This window comes from Falco cherrug, chromosome 13 (genome assembly GCF_023634085.1).
Source record: "Falco cherrug isolate bFalChe1 chromosome 13, bFalChe1.pri, whole genome shotgun sequence".
Classification (NCBI taxonomy): domain Eukaryota; kingdom Metazoa; phylum Chordata; class Aves; order Falconiformes; family Falconidae; genus Falco; species Falco cherrug.
The window spans coordinates 19144521-19166455 of record NC_073709.1 but is presented as its reverse complement, the minus strand read 5'-3'; the positions used below and the strand labels follow the sequence as shown (position 1 = coordinate 19166455).

At 43.3% G+C, this 21935-nt stretch overlaps 1 protein-coding gene and 1 long non-coding RNA gene across 5 annotated transcripts in view; one reads left to right on the top strand and one right to left on the bottom strand.

The window, feature by feature from the left end:
- Window positions 1-1386: 1386 nt before the first annotated feature.
- The window catches only part of EPAS1 (endothelial PAS domain protein 1), a 116085-nt gene continuing 95536 nt past the window's right edge, over window positions 1387-21935 (top strand). For 2 of the 4 annotated variants that reach the window (XM_027801156.2, XM_027801155.2), the window contains exon 1: window positions 1387-1540. In XM_027801156.2, the coding sequence (XP_027656957.2) occupies window positions 1402-1540 (139 nt within the window). In that variant the 5' untranslated portion in view covers window positions 1387-1401. The remainder of the gene's footprint in view (window positions 1541-21935) is intronic. The other 2 variants (XM_055726168.1, XM_027801158.2) reach the window with 1 other exon arrangement.
- Window positions 10782-20747, bottom strand: LOC114015113 (uncharacterized). Its single transcript, XR_003558881.2, has 3 exons — window positions 20590-20747; window positions 16349-16427; window positions 10782-11200 (listed from the first exon to the last, which is right to left on the bottom strand). It is a non-coding gene; the product is annotated as an uncharacterized LOC114015113 (long non-coding RNA).

The following is a 21935-nucleotide window of genomic DNA, read 5'->3' as shown; positions in this document are numbered from 1 at the left end:
CTTTGCGGTGATTCAGTTTCTGCTCAGCTCTCTGTATTAGCGCCTTCCAGTGTCTGACAGTGCTGTAAGTACATTCAGATACCACATATTTCTGTTTCTGAAGTAGTGTGCTAACTGTGCAGAGACAGCAAAGGAACTGCTGTTTAATGAACCAGAATCTAGCAGTCCTTACTGAGGTCAGCTCCAGTTGCCTCCATTCTGTCTGTGGAATGCCCACAGCATCACCCATCCTGGAAATACCTCAGATTAATTTTCTGTGCCCTGTGTTTTCTCTCTACCCTGATCATGAACTTTCCATGACATTTCACACCCACATTATACCATAGCAGTGAAAACTATAATACTGTAATGACCATTCAATGATTAACCTGTAACTGAAGAATAATCTTTACGTCTCTGCTGAATTTGACTTATGTTCCTCATTTGAAAAAGTGCTGCAAGTCCAAATATGATTGATGGGTAATAAAGTCACAACTCACTTGAAATAGTAACCTGTATTCTCTGCTGACAGCTGTATTTCCAAGCAGCTCAGGATCCCACCATGTGGGGAATCCACATTTTTAGGTCACATGGTGGTTCTTGTGCTAAAGTCCATTTCTAATTTAAAGAGAAGAACAACCAGGTAGAAGAGAAAAACAGAGGAAGGCACAGAGGGGCTGTAATTGCAAATGCAGATTCAAAAAACAATAGCTGCAGGCACAGCTGTCAGCACACTGTAGCTCTCAATGTGCATTACACAGGGCTGAGAGAGACACTGAAGATGGCGCTTACAAAAGAGGGGTTGATTCTTCATGTAAAAGGTCATATGGGAAGAAGTTAAAGCATTGGCAAGAGAATCGGATGTTGGCAGAGCAAAGAGTAGGGCTGGTCTTTTAAAGGGAATAATCACAACAGGAGGGAGGAGCAGAGTCATGAAGAGCTTTCAGAGAAAAAAACAAAAAAAAAGGTTGCATTTTTTTTTCCCTCAGTAAGTGTTTAATTTTCTCCCAAAACACCCTGTTTACCACATCACCTGAACATATTGTGCTCTCCAGCCTATTTCACCACCACCCAACACCCTACATGCTCAGGAAAAGTTGTGTTCCTTGTTTTACGTGCAGTGACTTAATGGTTTACTCATTCAACATTTACATATATAAAGCTATTTTCCCTGCCCAGAGATGGCTGCGGTATTCATAGTATTTTTTTCTACTAGAAGCAATTCACCATGTGGAGGTGACCCACCTCCTGCTGCACTTGGGCTTGGGAGGTTTTTACCTCCCAACAGGTCTGAAGAGGCACATTAGGAAGGGGTGAAACCTTGCTCCTGTGGCAGGTGCAGGCTGTTAAGCAGCAGTGTGGAGTTATCAGGGCCATAACAAGCCCCAGCTGCTGGTGTCAGCTTTGGCACAGCTGGGGCTAATGATAGTTGTGGTGGCCATGATGGGCCCTGAGCAAGTCCTGTGGTTGGGATCTTTGTGCAGGGAGAGATTTGGTCTGAAGATATGTTTTTATCCTCTCCTGAGCTGGGTCTACAGGACTGTCTGCAGAGGAAGTACAGGTAAGGCAGCAACCAGTACAGTTGGTCTTTGTGGTGGTGGTGTCAGGGATGAATTTAAGGTGGGAGGAAACATTGCTTGCACACGTGAATACCTTGTGAAGAGGCTGGTAAAATTGGTCCTTTGATGAGAAAGTTCATTTGGTTTTGGAACCTGTCAGGAGAATTTGCTGTTCCCCTGTAATAGTTCTGGTATGTGAGGCTTGTATTTCCTTGCTACTGCATAGACCCTACATAAGCATTCAGGATTTTCAATGCTCTTCTAATACAATAAATATGAAGGTTCAGGGTCGTTTGTAACTGAACTACTTCTTGTAGAAACATATAGATGTTTCAGTTGGGCTTCTGTTGTGTCAGATCTTGTTCAAGTGCAAACTCCATGCTTGTTTCCAGAAAAAAAAAAAAGTTTTCTAGTCATCACTGCTAAATACAAGGTGCCTTGTGTTTTGTGAGCTCTGTGGTAGGATAAAATACAGTAAAAATAGGGCATGTTACTTTATTGTTACATTATGAAATTAATTTGCTGATATATAATGAGGAATCTTATGTGATACTACAAATCCTAGTGTGTGAAGGCTCTGTTATACTTAGTAATAAACTGAATATAGCCCTCAGTCTCTCATCTAGTTGTGGAAGTAACTAGCCTCCCGTTACACTTAACTACATGTTGACATGTAGGGTTATTTTTAACTTATTTTAACCAGAAAAGTAAAATTAAGAGGAGCTAGTGAAGACAAAATGCAACTCAAAGTATAAATGTTGCAGGAAAATCTGAAAATCTGTTCTTTGACCTCTGCTTCTGATTTGCTATATGACTTGGGTAAATTCCTATGTGTGTTCTGGATCAGAGGCTGAGCCCTGTTGTCAGCTTGTTTTGTACAATTTCAGTAGTAAAAGGACAAAAGCTATAAGATGGAATCCTCTGGCATTAGGATCAGCCTATTGTTGCCCCTTTCTCACCATGGGGTTGATGAGAGAGCTGAGGAAGGAGCTTTAGCAGTAACACAGTGGCAGAGGGAGGCTGGTGGGGTTAGAAGCAGAGACAAGTGGGATGTGCAGGACTGTTTCATCTTTAACTGTTGCCAAAAACACTACTAATATTTCCCTGTCTCTTTGAAGGACTGAAGTATAATTAATGACTTCATGCTAGTTTCATTTGTATTCAATTTATCTTTAGTTTAACTGCAAATACTTCCCTTTTGTAAAAGAAGGTGACATGTTTGATTGTGCCTCTGTGGTTATCCTCGCAGCAGGAGTAGCACCTGTGGTAGATCTGCTCTGAAGCACCTGGAGTGGAAAAAAAGACTAAATTACTAAAACTTGGGCTTGATGTTGGTAAAGGAGGGCATTTGTGGTAAGGCACTAACTTGAATAATAGGGGCTTCGCTCCTTCTCTGTGAAAAGGATTAGGAAATTAGTAGGATTGTCTGTGATAGTGCTTGGGGTGAGAAAGACTGCAATTAAGACACCTAAGTGAAACAGTTCTTATAATGAACCTGTCTTGGGTTGTTCATTGTCTGCCAGTGGGGTTGCTATTAATGTGGTGTGGTGGACTGTGTCCTGAGCAGCCATCAGCTGGAGAACAGAAGAGAGCTAGTACATTGACTTCAGTCCACTCTCTTTGCTTGTACATTTTTCTTTTTATTGCTTGAGTTTCTTCTAGAGCAATTTTCCCTATATTGGCATTTGAAAAGATGTGAATGTCTCTGTGTGAGTAAACCACATGTTGTAGTGACCCGGGGAACTTGTCATGTATTTTCTGACACAAAGGCTGGCTGAACTACTTTCAAGCCAGGCTGAGGCCAGCCCTTCTGTTACATTAGGAAGCTGTGAAAGACAGGGGTGGGAGGACTTCTCTAACTAGCATTGCTGACTTATTCCAGCTGCAAAAGCGACTGTGAAACTGGAGCCTGTGAGGGAGGATTTACGCTCATGTGGCTTGATCTCAGAGAGCTTTACAGATGCAGGGTCTTGCAGACCAATTACTCTCTTAAACTTGGAGGAGACGGTGCAACTGTAAGTCCCTACAAAAATGCAACAGGAAAGTGAGAATAGAAAAAGCTAAAAGGCAAAGTGATTTAGATTTCTTTTTCTTGGTCTATGCCTGTGTAAACGTTCACCTTCTTGCAGTGCTTTATATGTCAATTCTCCATGTGTTTTCTTGTGCTTATAAACCAGAATTAACTTGAACAAAGGAAGATATAGCTGAGTAGTAGTGTTTGCTAAATGTCAAAAAAATCTTTGCTGCATGTCTCTGTCATTGTGGCATTCTTTGAGATTGAACTTTTGAAGAATGATATAATAAGCTCTTATTCCTTGAAGGAGCCTTTTTTTTTTTTTTTTAAATCATCCTCTCAAACTCACTATTAATATAAGATTTCAAGTATTCGAGTCACCTGAGGTGAGGCTTCTCAAATTTCTTAGTGGCAAAAAAGCTGCAGACAATCTTATTTCAAATGCAAACTAAATGTTAAACAACAATTTGAATATTGACTGTATTCGCTCAACTTTATGGTTTTTGCTTGCATGTGTAAAAAGGCTTCTGAGTTGTCATTTTCTCTTTGTCATTTGGACAATCCACTGAAATCTTTCAATCCATAGATTGAGAAACACCTCCTTGGTTCATCTTTTATTTAATCCTTTGCTTTCAATTCTATATCTTTCCATTTTCTTTCTCCTTTAGGCTGCCTATCATAGAATCACTTAGTTTGGAAAAGACCTTTAAGATCATCAAGTCCAACCTTTAACCCAGGACTGCCAAGTCCACCACTAACCCGTATCCCTGAGCACCGCATCTAGGCATTTTTTAAACACCTCCAGGGATGGTGATTCCACCACCTCCCTGGGCAGCCTGTTCCAATGCTTCACCATCCTTCCAGTGAAGAGATTTTTCCTAATATCCCATCTAAACCTCCCCTGGTGCAACTGGAGGCTGTTTCCTCTTGTCCTGTCACTTGTCACCTGCGAGAAGAGACAGACCCCCACCTGCCTACAGCCGCCTTTCAGGTAGTTAGTTGTAGGGAGCAATTAAGTCCCTCTGAGCCCCCTTTTCTCCAGACTAAACACCCCCAGTTCCCTCAGCTGCTGCTCCTCACAGGACTTGTTCTCCAGCCCCGTCCCCAGCCCCTGCCCGGCTCTGGACACGCTCCAGCCCCTCAGCGTCCCCCCTGCAGTGAGGGGCCCAAACCCAGCCCAGGGTGCGAGGTGCGGCCTCACCAGGGCCGAGCATGGGGACGGTCACGGCCCTGGCCCTGCTGGCCACACAGTCTGTGACACCAGCCCGGAGCTGGTGGCTCCCTCGGCCCCCTGGGCACACGGGGGGCTCATGCCCAGCCGGCTCTGACCAGCCCCCCGGGCCCTTCCCCACCGGCAGCTCCCAGCCCCCTGCCCCAGCCTGCAGCTGCGTGGGGCTGGTGTGACCCAGGGGCAGGACCCGGCACTGAGCCGCGTTGAGCCTCATACGACCGGCCTGGGCCCATCGGCCCGGCCTGCCCAGACCCTCTGCAGAGCCTCCTGCCCTCAGGCAGATCAACGCTCCCCACTGCTTGGTGTCACCTGCACACTGACCGAGGGTGCGCTCGATCCCCTCGTCCAGATCACCGATACAGACATTAACAGGGCTGGCCCCAGTGCTGAGCCCGGGGGAGCACCACTTGTGCCCGGCCGCCAGCTGGATGTGACCCCATTCACCGCCGCGCTTTGGGCTCAGCCCAGCCAGCCTTTTACCCAGCGCAGAGTGTAACTGTCCCAGCCGTCAGCAGCCAGTGTCTCCAGGAGAAGCTGTGGGAGATGGTGTCAGAGGCTTTACTGAAGTCTGGGGAGACACCATCCACAGCCTTTCCCTCAGCCACGGGGCAGGTCATCTTGTCATAGCAGATCAGGCTCATCAAGCAGGACCTGCCTTTCATAACTCCGTGCTGGCTGGGCCTGCGTGGGTTTGCCTGGTTTGTCTCTTGCTTTTTTTCCCACTTTTGAAAAATCTCATTTTTTTATAAAGCTAAGTTAAAACTGAAAACTGCGCTCTCAATGATTCTTGTGCCATTTTGTGGTAGGCTTTTTAAAAAAAAAAAAATCTTAGTTTCAAGTCACATGGTTGTATCTCTGTGACTAAGAGCAAGGGTGGTTTTGTTTGTAGTGTGAAACACTCCTAAAAAGAATGAAGCTCATACTTGATGATTAGAGCTATAAGGAGAGCATTCTTTAATCACATATTTGAACTCCTGGTTTGCCACTTGCAGTCTTTATTTTGGTATGTGCATGCATTTCTGAACCGGGGCTTCTTCATCCCCCTCCCTCTGCTTTTTCATTAGTCAAGCAATGGACAAAAAATATAATTGAGAAGTAAAGTGGAGAGCATATTTGGACATAGAGAGTTCTTACATGTTTGTCTTTAACAGAACCACCCAAAGGGGCAATATTCTGCAGGACTGGACTGGCATCAGAGGGCACAGCAGGGGTTGGTGGGGCTGCCATGCTCTGATGGGTGACAGAGAGGTTCTCTGTTCATGGTTTTGGCCTGTCTTTGCACCTTCTGTATGGGAAGCAAGAAGGCTTCTAATGTGCATAACTGACACTTTAATAACGCAGAACTTATCATCTGTGTCTCTTCTTTGCCTTCCTGTTTGGCTTTTGACAAAGCCGTTCAGGGCTGGGTGACACCAAGATAGAGAAAGGGCAAGGTGCAAGCTGTGGGAGGAGACTGGGCATACCTTTCCCAGACATAGCTCACTTATCCTCCCATTTACTTCCTATTCCCCTTTTACTGGCACAGAGTTGAGTTGTCCTGGTTGGACCAAACTATGAATACCCCCATGTTAAATCTAAGCCTTTTTGATAGGCTGTTTTTAACCTGTGTCGGTTCTCACCTGGCTGAATGCACAACTGCATGGCAAATGTACCAGCATAATAGGAATGACAGCTATTAAAGAGCAAATGATAAAGACTGAGGAAAAGGGACAAGGGGCCGCTAAAGTTGGTACTGCTGATGTGAGATGTGCCTGTCAAATCACAACGCAGGTCTGTTATTACAGCAGCAGAGCAGTGTGTGTTGTACTAGAGATTCACCAAATGTCTCTTGAATAAGCTGGAGAGGCATCGGTCCTCCCCTGTCAAAGCTTATTAGCATGCATAGTCAGGAACATAAGAGTTTGGTTCTCCTTATCTGACTAGATGAAGGCAAAAGTGCTTTTTACAGTCACAAAATAGCATTGCCTTCTTAGAAATGTAGCCCTACTGAGTATGAGAGTGTTTTCTTTTAATGACTGGTAGTTTTAGGATGTCAAGCTAAGAGGAAGACCAGGAAAATGAAAATGATTCATCTGCTGTGTACTCAGTAACACTAGTACTCTGCCACTGCATGCTCTAAAGTCCACTTTCAGTAATTTTCATGTGCAATCTGAATACCTGTGCCAGCTATGTTGGTAGCCAAAACAGAGCACAGAGGGAGTTCAGCTCAGAATGGCCAAACACTTCCTAAACATGATCTCCTTAGGGAATCAGTTGCTAAGAAACACTAAGTGTTGGGGTGTATCCATAATCCTACCAATAACAAGGTATGGTCAACTAAAGCTAGAGCTGCAAAGAAATTTGGTCATCCATTGGGGGTCCAGAAAATGAGATCCCTCTTTTATGATATGGTCTGTGATGGAAAAATTAGTGAAAATTATTCCAATCCATTTTACAGCAATCTAGAGGTAGGAATGCTCTCAGATGAAGTGGTGAGAACCAGTTTCTTCACATTCCCAAGTTGCAGGGCCTAAACAGGCATCTCCTGCCACTGAGGAGGAAGCCCTGGGTGTCTTCTGCCAGGTGTTGCCTGTTGGAATCCTGCCACTGCGAAGATAAGTGGGAACAGGACTCTAGTTAAATCACTTGAATGGGACGCTGAAGGGTCCACACCCTTACTCAACGTCCCTGCATTTCTTCTGTTGAATTACTGTAGTGAGCATGATGCAAAACTAGGACGCTTATTCAAGTGCCCTAAACGCTATATGACAGATCAGGCTGTATTTTGACCCTTGCATTCCTGACTGTGTGATGCCACAATTTCTAAAGGAGGGATCAGCCCTGTGACTGTGCTGTCTTGGGAAGAAGTCTAACTGCTAGGCTGTTATACAGAAGCTGGATGGTGCTACTTGGTACCCTAACTTTCATCTCTAAGACCAAGAGGATGCATTTTTATTTTGCCCTGCTGAAGTGTGTTAAGTACATTCAGGACATGCCTGAATGTTTGGACGCAGGAGACATATCTATCACTTGTTAGTGTGTGGGTTACACTGTCATTTCAGTTGGGGCTAGCCAGAATTAGGTCAGACTGGACATCTGAGTGGATGCAAAAGCAGAACCAGGGAAGTCTGGGCCAGACAAGAAGATGTTTGGCCTCTTCTGGCCCCAGATAGCTGCAGAACAGTATCTCTCGGATGCCTAAGAAGAGGGGTGGGGGGAAAATCTGCATCCTAAATTTTCCTCTCTTTTAACACTTGATTATCACCAACAGACCCAGAACATCTGTTCCAGGTGAAGTATGCTTCACTTTTAAGGAACCACATTTATTTTCCTGTGGAGCCCTGATTACCTCAGATGTGTTGCACAGGGAATGTGAACAATGCAGAACTTGGTCCGTACATTTCTACGCTTACAACACACATGAATGTGCTCCCCAAAATGAGGAAAGCCCTTTTCCTTTGATGGTAGAAATACAAATACTGTGTACTTGAGAGATTCACAAGTGGGGAGTAATTTGTATCCTAATAACCAGCAGGTATCCAGCTTCCACTGAAGCCGATGTGAAGTGCCTCCTAGGAACCGTGTTCTACTGATTTCTGTGAAATATTTGGAAAGAGAGAGGATTTTTGACAAGAGGTCTGGGATCGTAACTGTCGTCTGAAGTAGTTCCCAGAACTTTTTAATGGGACTCAGCATGCTGCAAGGACATTCACACCCCTCACCAGTTTTCCATCCAACCTCTTCATTGAGCGGTGTTACAATTGCAATATGTAAAAAGGTTGAATTAATTGCTTTTAGAGCTAAAGAGTAGATTGAACATTTAAATGGGTCAGACACACAGTATTGCTCAAAGATGTTCTTATTTACTGTTGGCCTAGCAACATAAACTTATGTGACCTTAGAAACCTGAAGTTTTGTACAAATTAAAAAACAAAACAAAACTAAAACCAGATTCCTTGCCATTTGGGTATGGATCTTTGTTGGCAAATGACAGAAAGTAAATAATGTTGTGTTTGTGGTTTTGTCTCTGTTATCTCTGCAGCCGACTAACTTTGAATCAGGAGATAAGAGTACATGTAGTTCATAGATGTTTACAGTAAATAATGTGACATTTTGGAATGTGATACTACAGACAGTGGATCATTTAAGCATAACCTCCAGAGTACTTTTAGGATTCAGTAGCCTGTTGAACCTCCAGGAGGTAGAAGACATAGGCTCACATCTAAGTTTGAAATCACACAGAAGAGGAGGGATTGAACCCAAGTCCTCTGTATCCAAACAGCACTCCTGTGCTTAACCTCATTAATTTGGAGCCTGAACGCCTTTCCTTGAAAAACTTGAGACAATCTGTTCAGAGATCTAACTCCAAAGGGAAGAGTTTCCAGGGAATTGGGCACTACTTTCTAGGATTTTCCTTTAGTTTTTTAAAAATATATTTGTATGAAGAAGGGGGCATGCATCTAGAATATGGCTTTTAGCTGCAGCTCTGGAATGTGTGAAGGAATAATGGGCTAGATGAGACCATCCAAATTCATCCCTGCTCACAGCTGTAGTTTTAACTTCCCTTAGCAGTTTGAGTTGCCTGCATTACTGAGTGGTGTTGCCTGTAGACGCTGGAGTCTTCTTAATCATGATGGGGATGGGCAAGAGCAGCCTAACAGTGCAGGGCTTTGATTTCCTAGGCTTGATAAACTTTGTTTGAAAGAACCTGTGGGTCCAAAAAGACTGTCTTTGTCTGTTACCATTTACCTCATGCAGTTATTTCCAGCTGGATTAGTTGTTCAAAAGACTGTGCTGTTCAAATTTGGTGAGTACTGATTACCCGCCTTTACCCAAAATGAGAGGACAAGGGGAAAACAAATAGGCTCTTGTGAGTTCCCACACAAAGGTTTCAAATCAGGAAAGAAGACGGGCTGCTTACAGGTGAAAGAACCAGGGTATTCCCAGCAGTGAGATAGCTGACATGAAACCTTTGCTCTTGTTCCTGAGGGTTTTGACACACAATAACTTCCTTCTGCATGTCCCTCCTTCCCTCCCCCATAGCATGTGGAGCACTGTAGGGCTGCTCTCAGCTGTCTGCCTTCCTTGCCATCCCTTTCTGGCAAAAATTGCCATCCTGTTTTCCCCACACACCCTCAAGAGACCCATTTTTGAACCCTCCTGAGCGGATGTTAAAGCTATCAACTTCAGTGGTCGTTACAGAAACTTTAATAACATTCTAGCCAACGTTAGTGCTTCAGTCTTAGTTTTTCCTGAGTTATTACCAGCCCTTGGATAAGGATACCCTCTTAGATCTTTAATTCAATTTATGCTGTTTAAAACATAATTTTCTAGATGGAAGCTGGAAGAATGCATTAAGATAGTCTAATCTTACCCCTCTGCAAAGAATGCATGTGTGATCTTGGCCAGCAATGCCTGAAGGTAACCCAGTGACCTAGCGTGTATCTCAGAAATTTATGCTCTTCTGCCTTGATCTGAAGATTGTTACTGCTGGCTTGTTCACTGCAGCCTTGGATAATTTGAATTTCTAGTAGCTGTTTTGCCTTTGTCTAAGAGAAGGAGCCCTCTAGTTATAGCTACTCTCTTTGTGTAAGTACCTGTAGATTGTGATCAAGTTAACTTTTGACCTTCTCTTTGATAAGTTAAATCCCCAAATCATCCTCACTATGAGGCCTTGTGTCAGTTTTGTGTCATTCTTCTAGCCTTTTTTTTTTTTTTTTGAGGGTTGGAATGGCAAAGGGTCAAATTCTTGGTAAAACTTGCTCCCATGTACTTACTTGTATTTCTAATGTGGAAGACCGTGGCCTTTTTAGTATCATGTATGTATGTTTGTATATTGTAAATGTACATTTATTGAGGTAGTTAAACATTAATATTCCCATTTCACAAACTGAGAAACTGGAGCTGAGCAGTCAAATAACTTATTCAGGGTCATGCTGTGATCCAGTGATACCTGCTCCCTTTCTCTGCTGGACATCTGTTGCAGTGCTACTGCTCACATCTGAACCTCCACAATTACTTTGAGATGCTAGCTGTTACTATGGTGTGTACACATGTGCATGCCTTTGTTTAAAAAAAAAAAAAAAATCAAAATTTTATTAGAACATTGTTAGTTATGAAGTCTAACGCTTCAAAGAAAAAAATCGCTATTAAGACTGTTAATTTTAATCACCTTTCTCATACATTACGGAAGTATCTCATGTCAGTGCATATGCTTTAATTTTATCTTTCTACAAATACTCCTTGCCTCACTAAGTATACAGAACAGCAAAGGTACAAGTAGCCAAAAATAGAGATGCGGTCAAAAATGTTAAAGCAAATTCAGCTTGTAATTGAAAAGTGAGTGTTACATCCTTCTTCCGAAGTTATTCTGAGAAGTGCCTTTGCTTTTGAAGTATTCTCTGTAATTAACATCTGAGTTGGACTTCAGCCATCAACCTGAGGAAAAACAGATGATCTGATATAAGCAAATGTATGTTTTGTTTTGTTTTTAACAAACAAATCTAAATAACTTACATTAGTTACAGGCACTATTGATGCACCGATATGTATATTATTGAGAGACCAAAATCTGAAGCAATGTGTAACTTTGAACAGGCTTTAGAGAAGCTTGCAAATCCAGTTGGCAGTGTCTAGAAGGAATATGAATATTCTTACCAGGTTGCAACCTTGCAAATTCCTGTATAGGGCATGTTCTTTGTTAATATCTCTGAGGCTGAGACTGTTGCATTTCAACCCATTTAAATTCCTTTTCTTTGTTTGCCCCAGAATGTGTGTTCTTAGCCACCTAGCTATTGAAGGCTCAGATGCCTTTTTGTCTCTAACCTGTCCTAGAACATTACTGTCTCCATGGCAGAAGAGGATAGCTATGGCTGATAATAGTATCTATTTAACACTTTCCTCAAATAATGTCTCCTGTATAGGAGGAACAGGCAGGCTAGAGCCTGTTCTCAGGTAGCTTTGTAAACTTCTACAACAGTATTTCAGACCCTTGTTACAATCACTAAGGGGTGGGAGGCAAGACTAATATTTTCTTAGTTCAAAGGGCTCCAAAATGGATCATCCAGTTTATCAGAAATTCGGTTTATTCTCTGACCAAGCAGGTTGGTTTTTGGCAGAAGCAAACATAGTATATAAAGGGCAGCTTGTCTAATCAAGAAGCATGAGGATAGCCAGGACAGACTTTAAAAGGACCCAGTTTATCCAGTGGAAGTAATGTTACCTTTTATGTGTGTGTGTATATATATATATATATAAGGGTTTACCATTGATTTTAGAGGGAGGTAAACAAAAAAATAGTGGAGAATCCTATTGGGTATGCATTTGCATCTTTTGGGTCCTAGTAAAGCATAACTCATAAATCTGAGCTGTAACACTTGCAGTCTTAAATTAGATGTTTGATTCAAGCTACCAGAACAATCCCAAGCCGGGGCGGGAGGGGGACACAACTCGCCCAGATATTTCCTTTCCTTATTAATATTTTACAAACTGCAGGAAAGATATTCTCATCAAATCACAGTAAATAGTTCAATATGTTCTCATAGTTGTCTCCTATTTTGTCACTACTAGGACGAGAGTCACTAGAATTTGAGTAAAGTTGGGTTTATTATTAACCTAAACTTATGTAAGATGTTATTGCATCTGATTCTATTTTTGCAGTTACTTGGACTCTGCTGATCTTTTAGGCACAAAACGCTGCCTGTGTAAGAGTGCTCATATGAAGCAATTTTAATTAGCACTGGCTTGGCAACGAAGTGGGACTCACAAGGAGGGTGGTGTGGCCAGCCTGTGCTTCCTGCAAACTAAAATGTGATGCCTTTCCTTTTCCAAGGGATTTTGAGGCAGGGCCGGAGAGGTCGGGTGAGGCGTAGGGGAGGACACCACCATGCATACAGTGCAGCAGGCTTGAGCCCTGCTGTCAGGATGCCACTGCCACGGCTGGCAGCAAGACCCTTTGAGGTGGGTGCTGGCAAGTGCTGCAGCACCCAAGCTCAGGAGAACTGAAGTCTGTGCAGGATCCTCATCCTGTGCATTTAGGGTGCCAGGGCAGGGCTCCTCACAGACCAGCAGCAGAGAGCCTCAAAAATTTGCACATGCAGAGGGAACAGGGCAGTGCATGCAGGCTTTCCAGGCGGCTTGCTGGCTTCTTGTAGAAGGCTAGCTGTGTGTCAAAACGAGCACCTCCTGGTTGGGCTCCTATCTCTGAACCTTTCCAAGGGATTGTGGGTATTCTCCAGAACAGTTCAAGCCTGGGGGAGCCTGACGGTTCTGCCCTCCATTACAGGCAGAAGTACACCCTTGTGCAATGTGTGGTCAGTGCGGGATCGATGAATTACTACTCTATGCAATGAATATCAGTTTGGCTTTTTGGATTTTCTCAGTACCATCACTACTCTGCTGTTTGTTTGGGCTCTTCCCACCGCCACCTTTTTTTTTTTTTTTTTTTTTTTTTTTCCTGGGAGGCATAAATGGAAACAGGAGAGAACAGGATGAACCGAGGGCACCAAAAATCCCAGGATGGGCACAAATGGGATTTTTCTCAGGAACAAGCATAGTCCTGCCATGAATGATGGAGCATGGATAATAACTCCTGCCTTTTTTCCTTGCCCACCCCCAAACTGCGCAATAGCTCTGGACTCCACCTGCTCCAGGCAAGCATGCAGCTCCCCGGTCCTGCTCCCCTGCACCCCCCAGCCTTCCCTGCCTCCCCAGGCATGCCGGTGCACTGGGCAGGCTGGTCAGCTCTGGCACGCAAGGTTGAGGAGCTGTGGAAAAAAAGCTATGAAATTGCTTTGGGGTGGCAGGGAGATGATACATGCAACAACATGGTACCCCACACATACATGTCCAAGGTAGCAAGGGGTCAGGATATGGAGATTTAAGAAAATAGCCAAAGTCTCCTGCCTGCTGTGAGTTAAATACATGTCACACTTAAACGTGCCATGCTCATGTGCAGTCTGTCAGAGGAAGGAAGACCTTTATTACTGTTTTGGATTTGCCCGCATCATAAATATATACGTAAATAAATGTGGGACTTCCTTAAACCCTTGAGTCTCTGCTGCATTGTATCCCGCATGAGGGGAGGGAGGGATAGCCGAAGAGGTACAAACTGGGACGTGACTTCTGTGTGGAAATGCACGTCTGTTTATGGGGAGGGACCCCACTATCTCTGATCCCCTTACCTGCAGGCAGCCGGCACTGACGCCGTAGGTAGGGCCCTGGCCAGGCTCCCTCGCCATCAGGCAGCAGCTGGGGCTTCTTGTCTGTCACCCCGAGGGCAGCTCCTGCTGCCTTTCTCCAACTGTCCACATAAGCCAGCCCAGGGTGAGATAGTGCCCTTGGAAACTGGGATGTTTTGCTGACTGAGGGCCCAATCTCACATTCAGATCTGCCCCGTACCTCTCCTCAGGGTTGAAAACCTCTTGAGGTGTGAGAGCACCTCGAAGTTCCTATGAAGTCTGAAGCTGTGTGCCTGCTCTAAAGAGGAAAATTGCCAGAGCACGTAACAGCCATCTCTGGCAGGCAACTGCAGTGAAAAATGCAGCTTATCTGTGCCACTGACACACAAAGTGTGTGGTAGCTCCCCCAGGTTTTGTGTAAGCCACTTCTGGGGCTTTTTCTGTGGTTCTGTGGGAGACTGTGGTGTATCTCTGGTTGCGCCCAGAGCCCGGCGCTGCCCCTGTGGGCCACCATGACTTCTACTTGCTACCTGCCTGGGTCGGGGTGTGAGCACCTCTGGAGAGGCTGGTGGCTCGAAGGGGGGTGGGAGGGGAATGGGGCTGTTGCGTGAGAGTTGGTGTCTTTGACTTATCTGAGTCACAGACATAAACAGCTGAAGGAAATAGGCTGGTTGAGGTATGTGCTGTTGCTAAATAGCATTCAAAATGTGTAATCTGTCTGCTTTTGGGAAAGGGAGGGGGGGAGGAATCTGCTTTTCATCTTTCTTCTCTATCCTGCCATAATTTAAAAAAAAAAAAAGCACACAAACAAAACCAAAACAAACAAAAAAACCCCCTCCAAAATAAAATTAAAACAAACAAAAAAAAAACCTTCCAGGACCTTAATTATCTGTCAATACCCCTTTGCCAGGCTGGATAGAAATCAGTCAAGTCCAGAAGCTATTTGAGGTAGGGGCATGGACTGAGAGTTTAATTGCATTTTAGGGTCATAGGACAACAATTCAGTTTGGAAGGGGCTTTGGTGGATCATCTACTGCAACCTACTAGTGGAAGCAGGGTCAGCTATTTTAGCTTATGAAACTAAGCTGTAAAAAAAAATGCAAAGCCAGAAAACCCTATTGACTCCAGGTTTGTAGGAATGGCTGAAGACTAGAGTGTAGCTATATATATAGGGGGGTGTGTGCGCTCTGCACAAGCTGTGGTTTCCACAGAGCAACAGGCCTGTTCCTGGGCTTTTGTTATCAGTTGTGCTCGTATCTCCCGACCTCTCTCTCTTTGGAGCAGACAGGGTTGGATGGATTTGGATGGATTGCATCTGAAAAGGGATGTGAATGGCCTTGAGTCCCTGGCCCAGCTCTCAATCTGAGGGAGCTGGTGAAGCCGTGGCGGGATCATGCAGGCTGGCATTTCAAGCGGTGGTGACGCACTTTCCCGAAACACCAGTTGCAATGGGCAAAATCCTTGTGAGCCTCTCCTGGCAAAGCAGCACCATCCTTGGTGCAGCAAGTTGCTGCAGAAAGCCAAGCCCTGGCCCTTCAGTAACACTCAAAATCTCAGTAAGATGAAGGGGTTTCCTGGAATAAATGCAAAGAGGACAATAGGGAAAAAGATGGAAAAATTAACTTCTTTTTTTAAAATGCTCAGAAACCAAGGTGGCTTTCTGTTAGAATTTGTCTTGCTTTTTCATGAAAAGAAAGCAAGCCTTTTAGCATTTTCCTGCGGCGCAGTGAACCCAAACACAACAGCAACAAGCTGATTCATGGGAACCGGAAACCCAGACAGGCTGGAAAACAACATCCTCGGGGCGGGGGAGAATGCTGCTTTCAGGGCTGCTGCTTTTTTATTTTTATTTTTATTGCTGTCGGAAACAAGTGACCTACTGCAGCCAAGTAGGCCTGAGACTAAAATAAAAGGACCTTCAGAAGGCAACCAAAATACACAGACCAAGTGATGTACTCAACAGAAGTGTAATTGCTACTGTGCGGTCCGTTTCCCCTACCAATGTCTATCATTTTAATTTCTGAGGGAAAACCAAATGTAACTGGAAATTTTCTGTGCCTCAGTTATTGTTCCCAAAGCGGGGGGTGGGGTGGGGGGTGGGGGAGGGAAATACTAAAAGGGAAAATAGACAAGATCATGGAGTTAGTGTGCAGATAAGGCAGGGGTGGGGGTGGATGTGGATGAACTGGAGGAAGATTTGATGTAAAGTGGTTCCCACTGACATGAATGGAAGGACATAATACATAGAAAACAAATGTTACTGTATTTGTGTATCTGCGTGCCACAAAGTTGACAGATGCAAGCTTTGGACTAGACCACAACTAGGGCTTATTTTAAGCTGGAATAAGAAACAGGAAAGATTGCCAGTTTTCAGTAAGACATAGTCTAAGAATTCGAAAATACTTACTAGATCGCTTGTAGTCTGTTGTTCCTGCCAATACACAGCTCCCCTGTGAGACATCAATCCAGTAATGTGCCCATGTATGCTGATGTAAAAAAAAAAAAACAACAAAAAAACCACACAATTAACAGTGGACGTTTGCATCAGTTAGTATTACAGACATGGGATAACAAAAAGCAGAATTACAGGCTCTCTTCCCCCCTGCATTTGTCTGCTCTTTCTGTGAATCTAAAAAGCCTCAGATGATCGATACACTCTGATGACAGCTCTATTCCAACAAATTCTATTTACTTAAAACAGCCTGTATGAAATAAATTTGCAACTAATGCATGCAAAACTTGGTTCTCCCTTATCAGTCCTAACAAACTTTTTTTTTTTTTCTTATGAGGAAGACCTTTCTGCGTAAAATAGTGGGCCAAAATTTTAGAGAAGCATTTAGATGTTCAAAATAATAAAGGTGTTGCCAATTCAAAAACCTAAGAAGGGAGATACTTCGGACTTTGTATTTGGAGAACACCGAGAAGTCTGCCTTCAGGTCCAAAGAATCTTAGTTTCTCTTATCTTGGCTATAGTGTGCTACTCCTGAGGGCTCTGTATGATTACAGTAAATAACTCCCCTCAGATTTGGTTGTTAGTACCTGCTAATCTGGACCTATATGCACCTCCTTTCCTCTGCTACTTATTGAACAGCAGAATCACTTTTCTATGGGGTACACTTTTCCCTACCAGTTTACTTCCTAGTGTCTAATTTTATCCCACAAGGCTCACTTGCTTTGTGTTTCTGTAGGTACCTTCAGGTTTTGGACTTTAGATGAAGACTTAAAAATTCCCAGGCCTCTCTCCAGCTTCTGCTGGAGACTGCTCAGCCAGACTAGACATGTTTAGCTCTTGTGAAGAAGCCTTAGTCAGTTCCTCCAACCACGTAATTGTTTTGAAGCGATTCTCCAAAATCCCTCACTGTTGTTTACATCTTTCAGAAGTTCAGATAAAAATCCTCCTCTATTGTCACTGGCCTTGCAAAGATGCATTTGGCCCTTGCTGATTGAAGCCTTCTGAAGACTAAACTTGTTGGTTGCAGTGCTGGTTGCAGGTTGTGTTGCCTGCTCTCACTGCAAAGGCCAAACAGGATCTTGCTGGAATTTTATTTAGATGATGCAGCTTTGCAGCAGGGATGAAACGGGTCCAGCTCTGATTTTCACACTTCTATGTTACCATGTTTTAACCAACATTTGTCAATTATTTTCCTTCCAAACCTTGTGTGTAGCTTATGTTTTCCCAGGGTTTATTCCTTTTAACTTTGTCCTTACTCCTAACCCTTTTTTTGGCTCTCTTTTGTTTGTCATGTAACCTGTGGGTGATGACTACGATACCATTCAAACCTGCTTCCAAAATTTAAAAAGTGCTGAGGGAAATTCAGTCTTTCTTAATTTCATCCTTTTCTTGGAAGTACGTTACGATGTTGCCATTGATCCCAAAGAAAGCATTCGACCAAAAAGATCAGAAAAGTTGAAGCAGTACTTCTTGTCCATATAGTCTATAGCTTGACTAAACCCACTGGTTTTGTTAAAGACAAATCCTCGGACAGTATTGCTTGGCCTAAGTGTCCATTAAAGGTCTCAATCTCCATCAATTTATGCTGGCACAAAGTTCATAATGCCTATACATGTTCTTATAGGAGTCCTGTTGTTTTGTTTGTTTCTTCCACTCAAACTGAACTCCACAAAGTCTTACTGTTCATGTTAAGCTGGAATAATTATACCACTATTGACAAACTGCTCTGTGATCTTCAGTTTCAGCAGTCTAGTTGAATACCTCCCTAGTCTCATGCATGTGACGCTAGTGTTTAAAGCAAAGTATGTGATCGCTGCAATGTTAAAGGGGGATTAAAGTGAATTTAGCTGTTAAATAGCATACAGTAAATGGCTAAAAATGAACTTGTTTACTGTAGTTTCAATAAAATTTTACACCTGATTTGCTGTGATAGAGTACCTTAAGTTTTTCACTTACACTGCTCTCAGTTCACTCATTCAGCCGCTTTTCTGCTGTGTAGAAGCACATAGATGTTTGCTTTTTATGAAAATCAATTTTATAAAGAGCGTATCCAAGGTGGAAAATGCTTTGGGACCAGGAAAGAATACAGTACAAAGGAACGAAGACAGCTAATAAACTTGCAGGTGATTGTGAAAGACCCCATTCTGTGTCTTCCTGCAGTGCTTCCTGACACGCTGTGTTACTGCCTGTCAGCTGGCATAGCGTGCTGAGGCACCGGGAACCACCGCTAGCTTTCTCAAGTCTTTTTATAGTCTTAGGGGCAGCCCATCTATACCAGCCATTAGCAGATCATGCAGATAATTATATTAGGAAACTCCCAAAACTTTTATTGTACTACATAGAGGCAGATTTCCTGCGATAAGATCACTTTCTTTATCCTATTTTGAATTTCAAAAGCTTCTTGTCAACCTTCTACCTTTTCAGTCCCAGGGTATGTACCAGAAAATTCCTTTTCTGTATCAGCATGTCAGGTAGGGTAGTGCTGTGTGCTTTGACATGGCTGTTTCTCTTGCACTGTTCCTGTGGTTTAAAGTGTGCTCAAACAGGTGTTGCATCTCCAGAGCTGCCTGGCAAGGCAAAGGGCATCTCTTGCTCCTCTGCCCCTTTTGGGAAAGGCAGGAGACAGAGCTGGTGGCCCCATGTGTCAGCAATTCCAGGCAACTGGTGGAAAAGCAGCTAGCTAGTATGGGACTGGCTTGTAGCTGATGTAAGGTAATTTAGATTGAGGTCAGGGATGGTACAGTTTTCCCCTTGGAGACAAGGGAATTCAGTGCAGTACCTGTGACTGTTCCTATGCCCTAACACTGATCGCGTTGCTAGAGAGTCTCTGCATTTTTTCTCCAGTGGTTTCATGAGCTAACCACACCCGCTGCTGGTTTCTACAGTACCAATTTACAAGATTGGCTGGTTTGGATGAGGAAACCCACATTTCCTGAGGTATCCCAGGGAGCTCAAAAGCCAAGATCTTAAGAAAATTAACAGAAGTGGTGATTTATTTTTTTTTCAGCATTCCACTTTAAAGAAGGCTGTTTGTGTTCCTTCTTCTGTGGAGGAGGCAGCTGCAGATGCATACTTTCAAACATCAGGAACTTCTGATATTGCTTTTGTCGCACAGCTGGAATCCATAGCTGGCTGTTTGGTTTTAGTCTTGGTCCCAAAATAACTTTCTGCCCGCAGAGTAATCAAGCCAGAGTCCCCAAGTGCCCTTACTCGGGTAGGCAAGAGGACAGGTAGAATAAGTAGATGCATCAGTTTTTCTACCACAACGGGGAAGAGGTCTGTGCTCCGCTGCACCAGCTGCATGCTGCCTGGACTCCTACAGAAGGTTCAGTTTTAATACCAGTACAAAGTTATGTACTACTTTATATTTTTTTTCTGTGTTAGTTTCCTCCAATGAGCTAAAGTGGCTGATAAGAATAGTCTACTGAGCATCAGGCTGTCACAATGTAAGACAGGAATGGGTGTGGGAAGCCAGGTAGTGGAAATACTTTTATATCTGTGATAAACAATTAGATCAGCTCATCGGGTCTCCTGGAGCTGCAGTATTTTTGCCGCAACAAGGCCTTAATGCTTTGGACAACTCTTCTAAGTGGGGTGAGAGGCCAGGAGGGGGAGGGCTTCTGGTCCACACCAGCTTGAGCCCCTCTGGGCCTCCAGTCACCTGTGGGACCTTTCCTGTGCTGGCGGTGCAGTTCTCCTGAAGCTCTAGGAAGTGTTACAAAAACTCTTCTTGGGAAGACATATAGAGGCTTTTTTTAAGGTTTAACTCAAAAGCTCTTATGCATTCAGCTGCTTCTTCTAAAATTACCAGTAGCTGTCCTGAAAAAATCAGTTTATCAGATACGTTTTATAGTAATGCATTTTAAAACAAAAAAGGCAGCTTGTAAGGAATTGCTGACATAATTCTAAAAAACAAAAATCAATACTAATATTAGGGGGAAACTTTTTTTTTTTAAAAAAAGGGACTTTGTACAGTAATAAGTACTTGGGGAATTCAAAATATAATTTACAGTCCCACTTCTGCCCTTTGAAATATTAAAGTAATATTCTTGGAAATGGTTTATACACAAGATCCAGCCTAGGGTAGTGCCAGGCTATGGTTACAGCTGGAAATTGCAGAGTCAACCCATACAAAATACACAGCTGGAAAACAGTGTTAATATAGCAGCATATCCATTTGATTTTACGGCACATACTTGGCAAATGCTGAAGCTTGTGAGTCTGCTGCATAATGACTGCACCCCACTTAGCCGCTGTCCTTGGGAGTTCTCTTCATGTCTCTAGGAAGTGCCTTGGGTGTCTTGCACAAAAAAAATATGGAAAGATACGATCCATCCTTGAAGACACCACAGCCTGACACTGGTGGTGCACTAATAGAGGGTGGAAAAGGAAAGATACAGTGAAAGATACAGGTCACTGTTAAATGATGGTGTGATTACACAGCCTGGGCATGTTTGCAATTTGATGGTTAATTCTCATCCTGCAACTCACAGCAATCCACCCACCTGCAGCAAATCCAAAGCCCCAGAGGCTTTGGGGGATTCCAATTCCACAGTAGGCTGTTAGTATGATTCGTTTTTCAGGAAAAGTTTTGTGAAAATAATACCAGTGATGACAATTGTTGTTGGAACCTCAGCTCCTGCATTTCTTACCTTTTAGTGAAGTGGTTTGGGTTTGGGTTTTTGTTTGGGTTTTTTCTTTTCTTTTTTTTTTTTTAGTGCTGGTTTCCTTTAAAAATAACAATCTCCTAATCCTTACCAGTGGTTCATTCTCTCAGCTAGCTTCCATGTTCATCTTAAGTGTTCAGGGTATACACTTCTTAAAATTTGAAATGCTCTTGTTAAATGCAAATATCTTTATGTCCCACCTCTTAGCAAATACACTCTCTCACACAGCAGTAGCAAGGAAAGCTTTGAATTAAGACTCATTCTAGAGGGAGTGAAGACACTCAGTCCAGATGAGTCTTCAGTGTGTTTTTCTGGAAGAAAGGGAAACTGTTGGCCCATGAAACGATTTGTCATGTGGTCATGAAACATTCAGAGCACTGGTAGTTTCATCTGTATGTGTTATCTGATAAAGAAATCAGGTTCTAGAAGTGCTATTTCTGTTACACGTGGTTAAATACTGTAAGTACCTACCACACCCACAGCTCTAAGTTAGGTCCTGTTTGAAAGAGAGTTGAATATGCCATTTTGTCTTCTGCTCTCTTTAAAACAATTATTATTTTCTCTTTGCCTGAAAATGTTTCCTTTTAAATAAACGTCATGTATCAGTGTGGGATAAGAGGGATAAAAGAATAGGAAATGACACTTGCTTTTTCATCTTTGGGAAGAGTAAGCAGGTATTTTCTTACAATTTCATTTTGCTTAAGAAAGGTCCAAAATCTTTACATAAATGAGTTGGAAATTGAGGATCCAGCCAAGTGCAAGCACTGAAGTGCACATTTGTGTTCAAGCAGGAGTAGTTACGGGATTTGCTCATGTACTTAAAAAGGAACACGTGCTTTGCGTTACAGAGCTAAGTGAACTAGCCTTCCTAAATT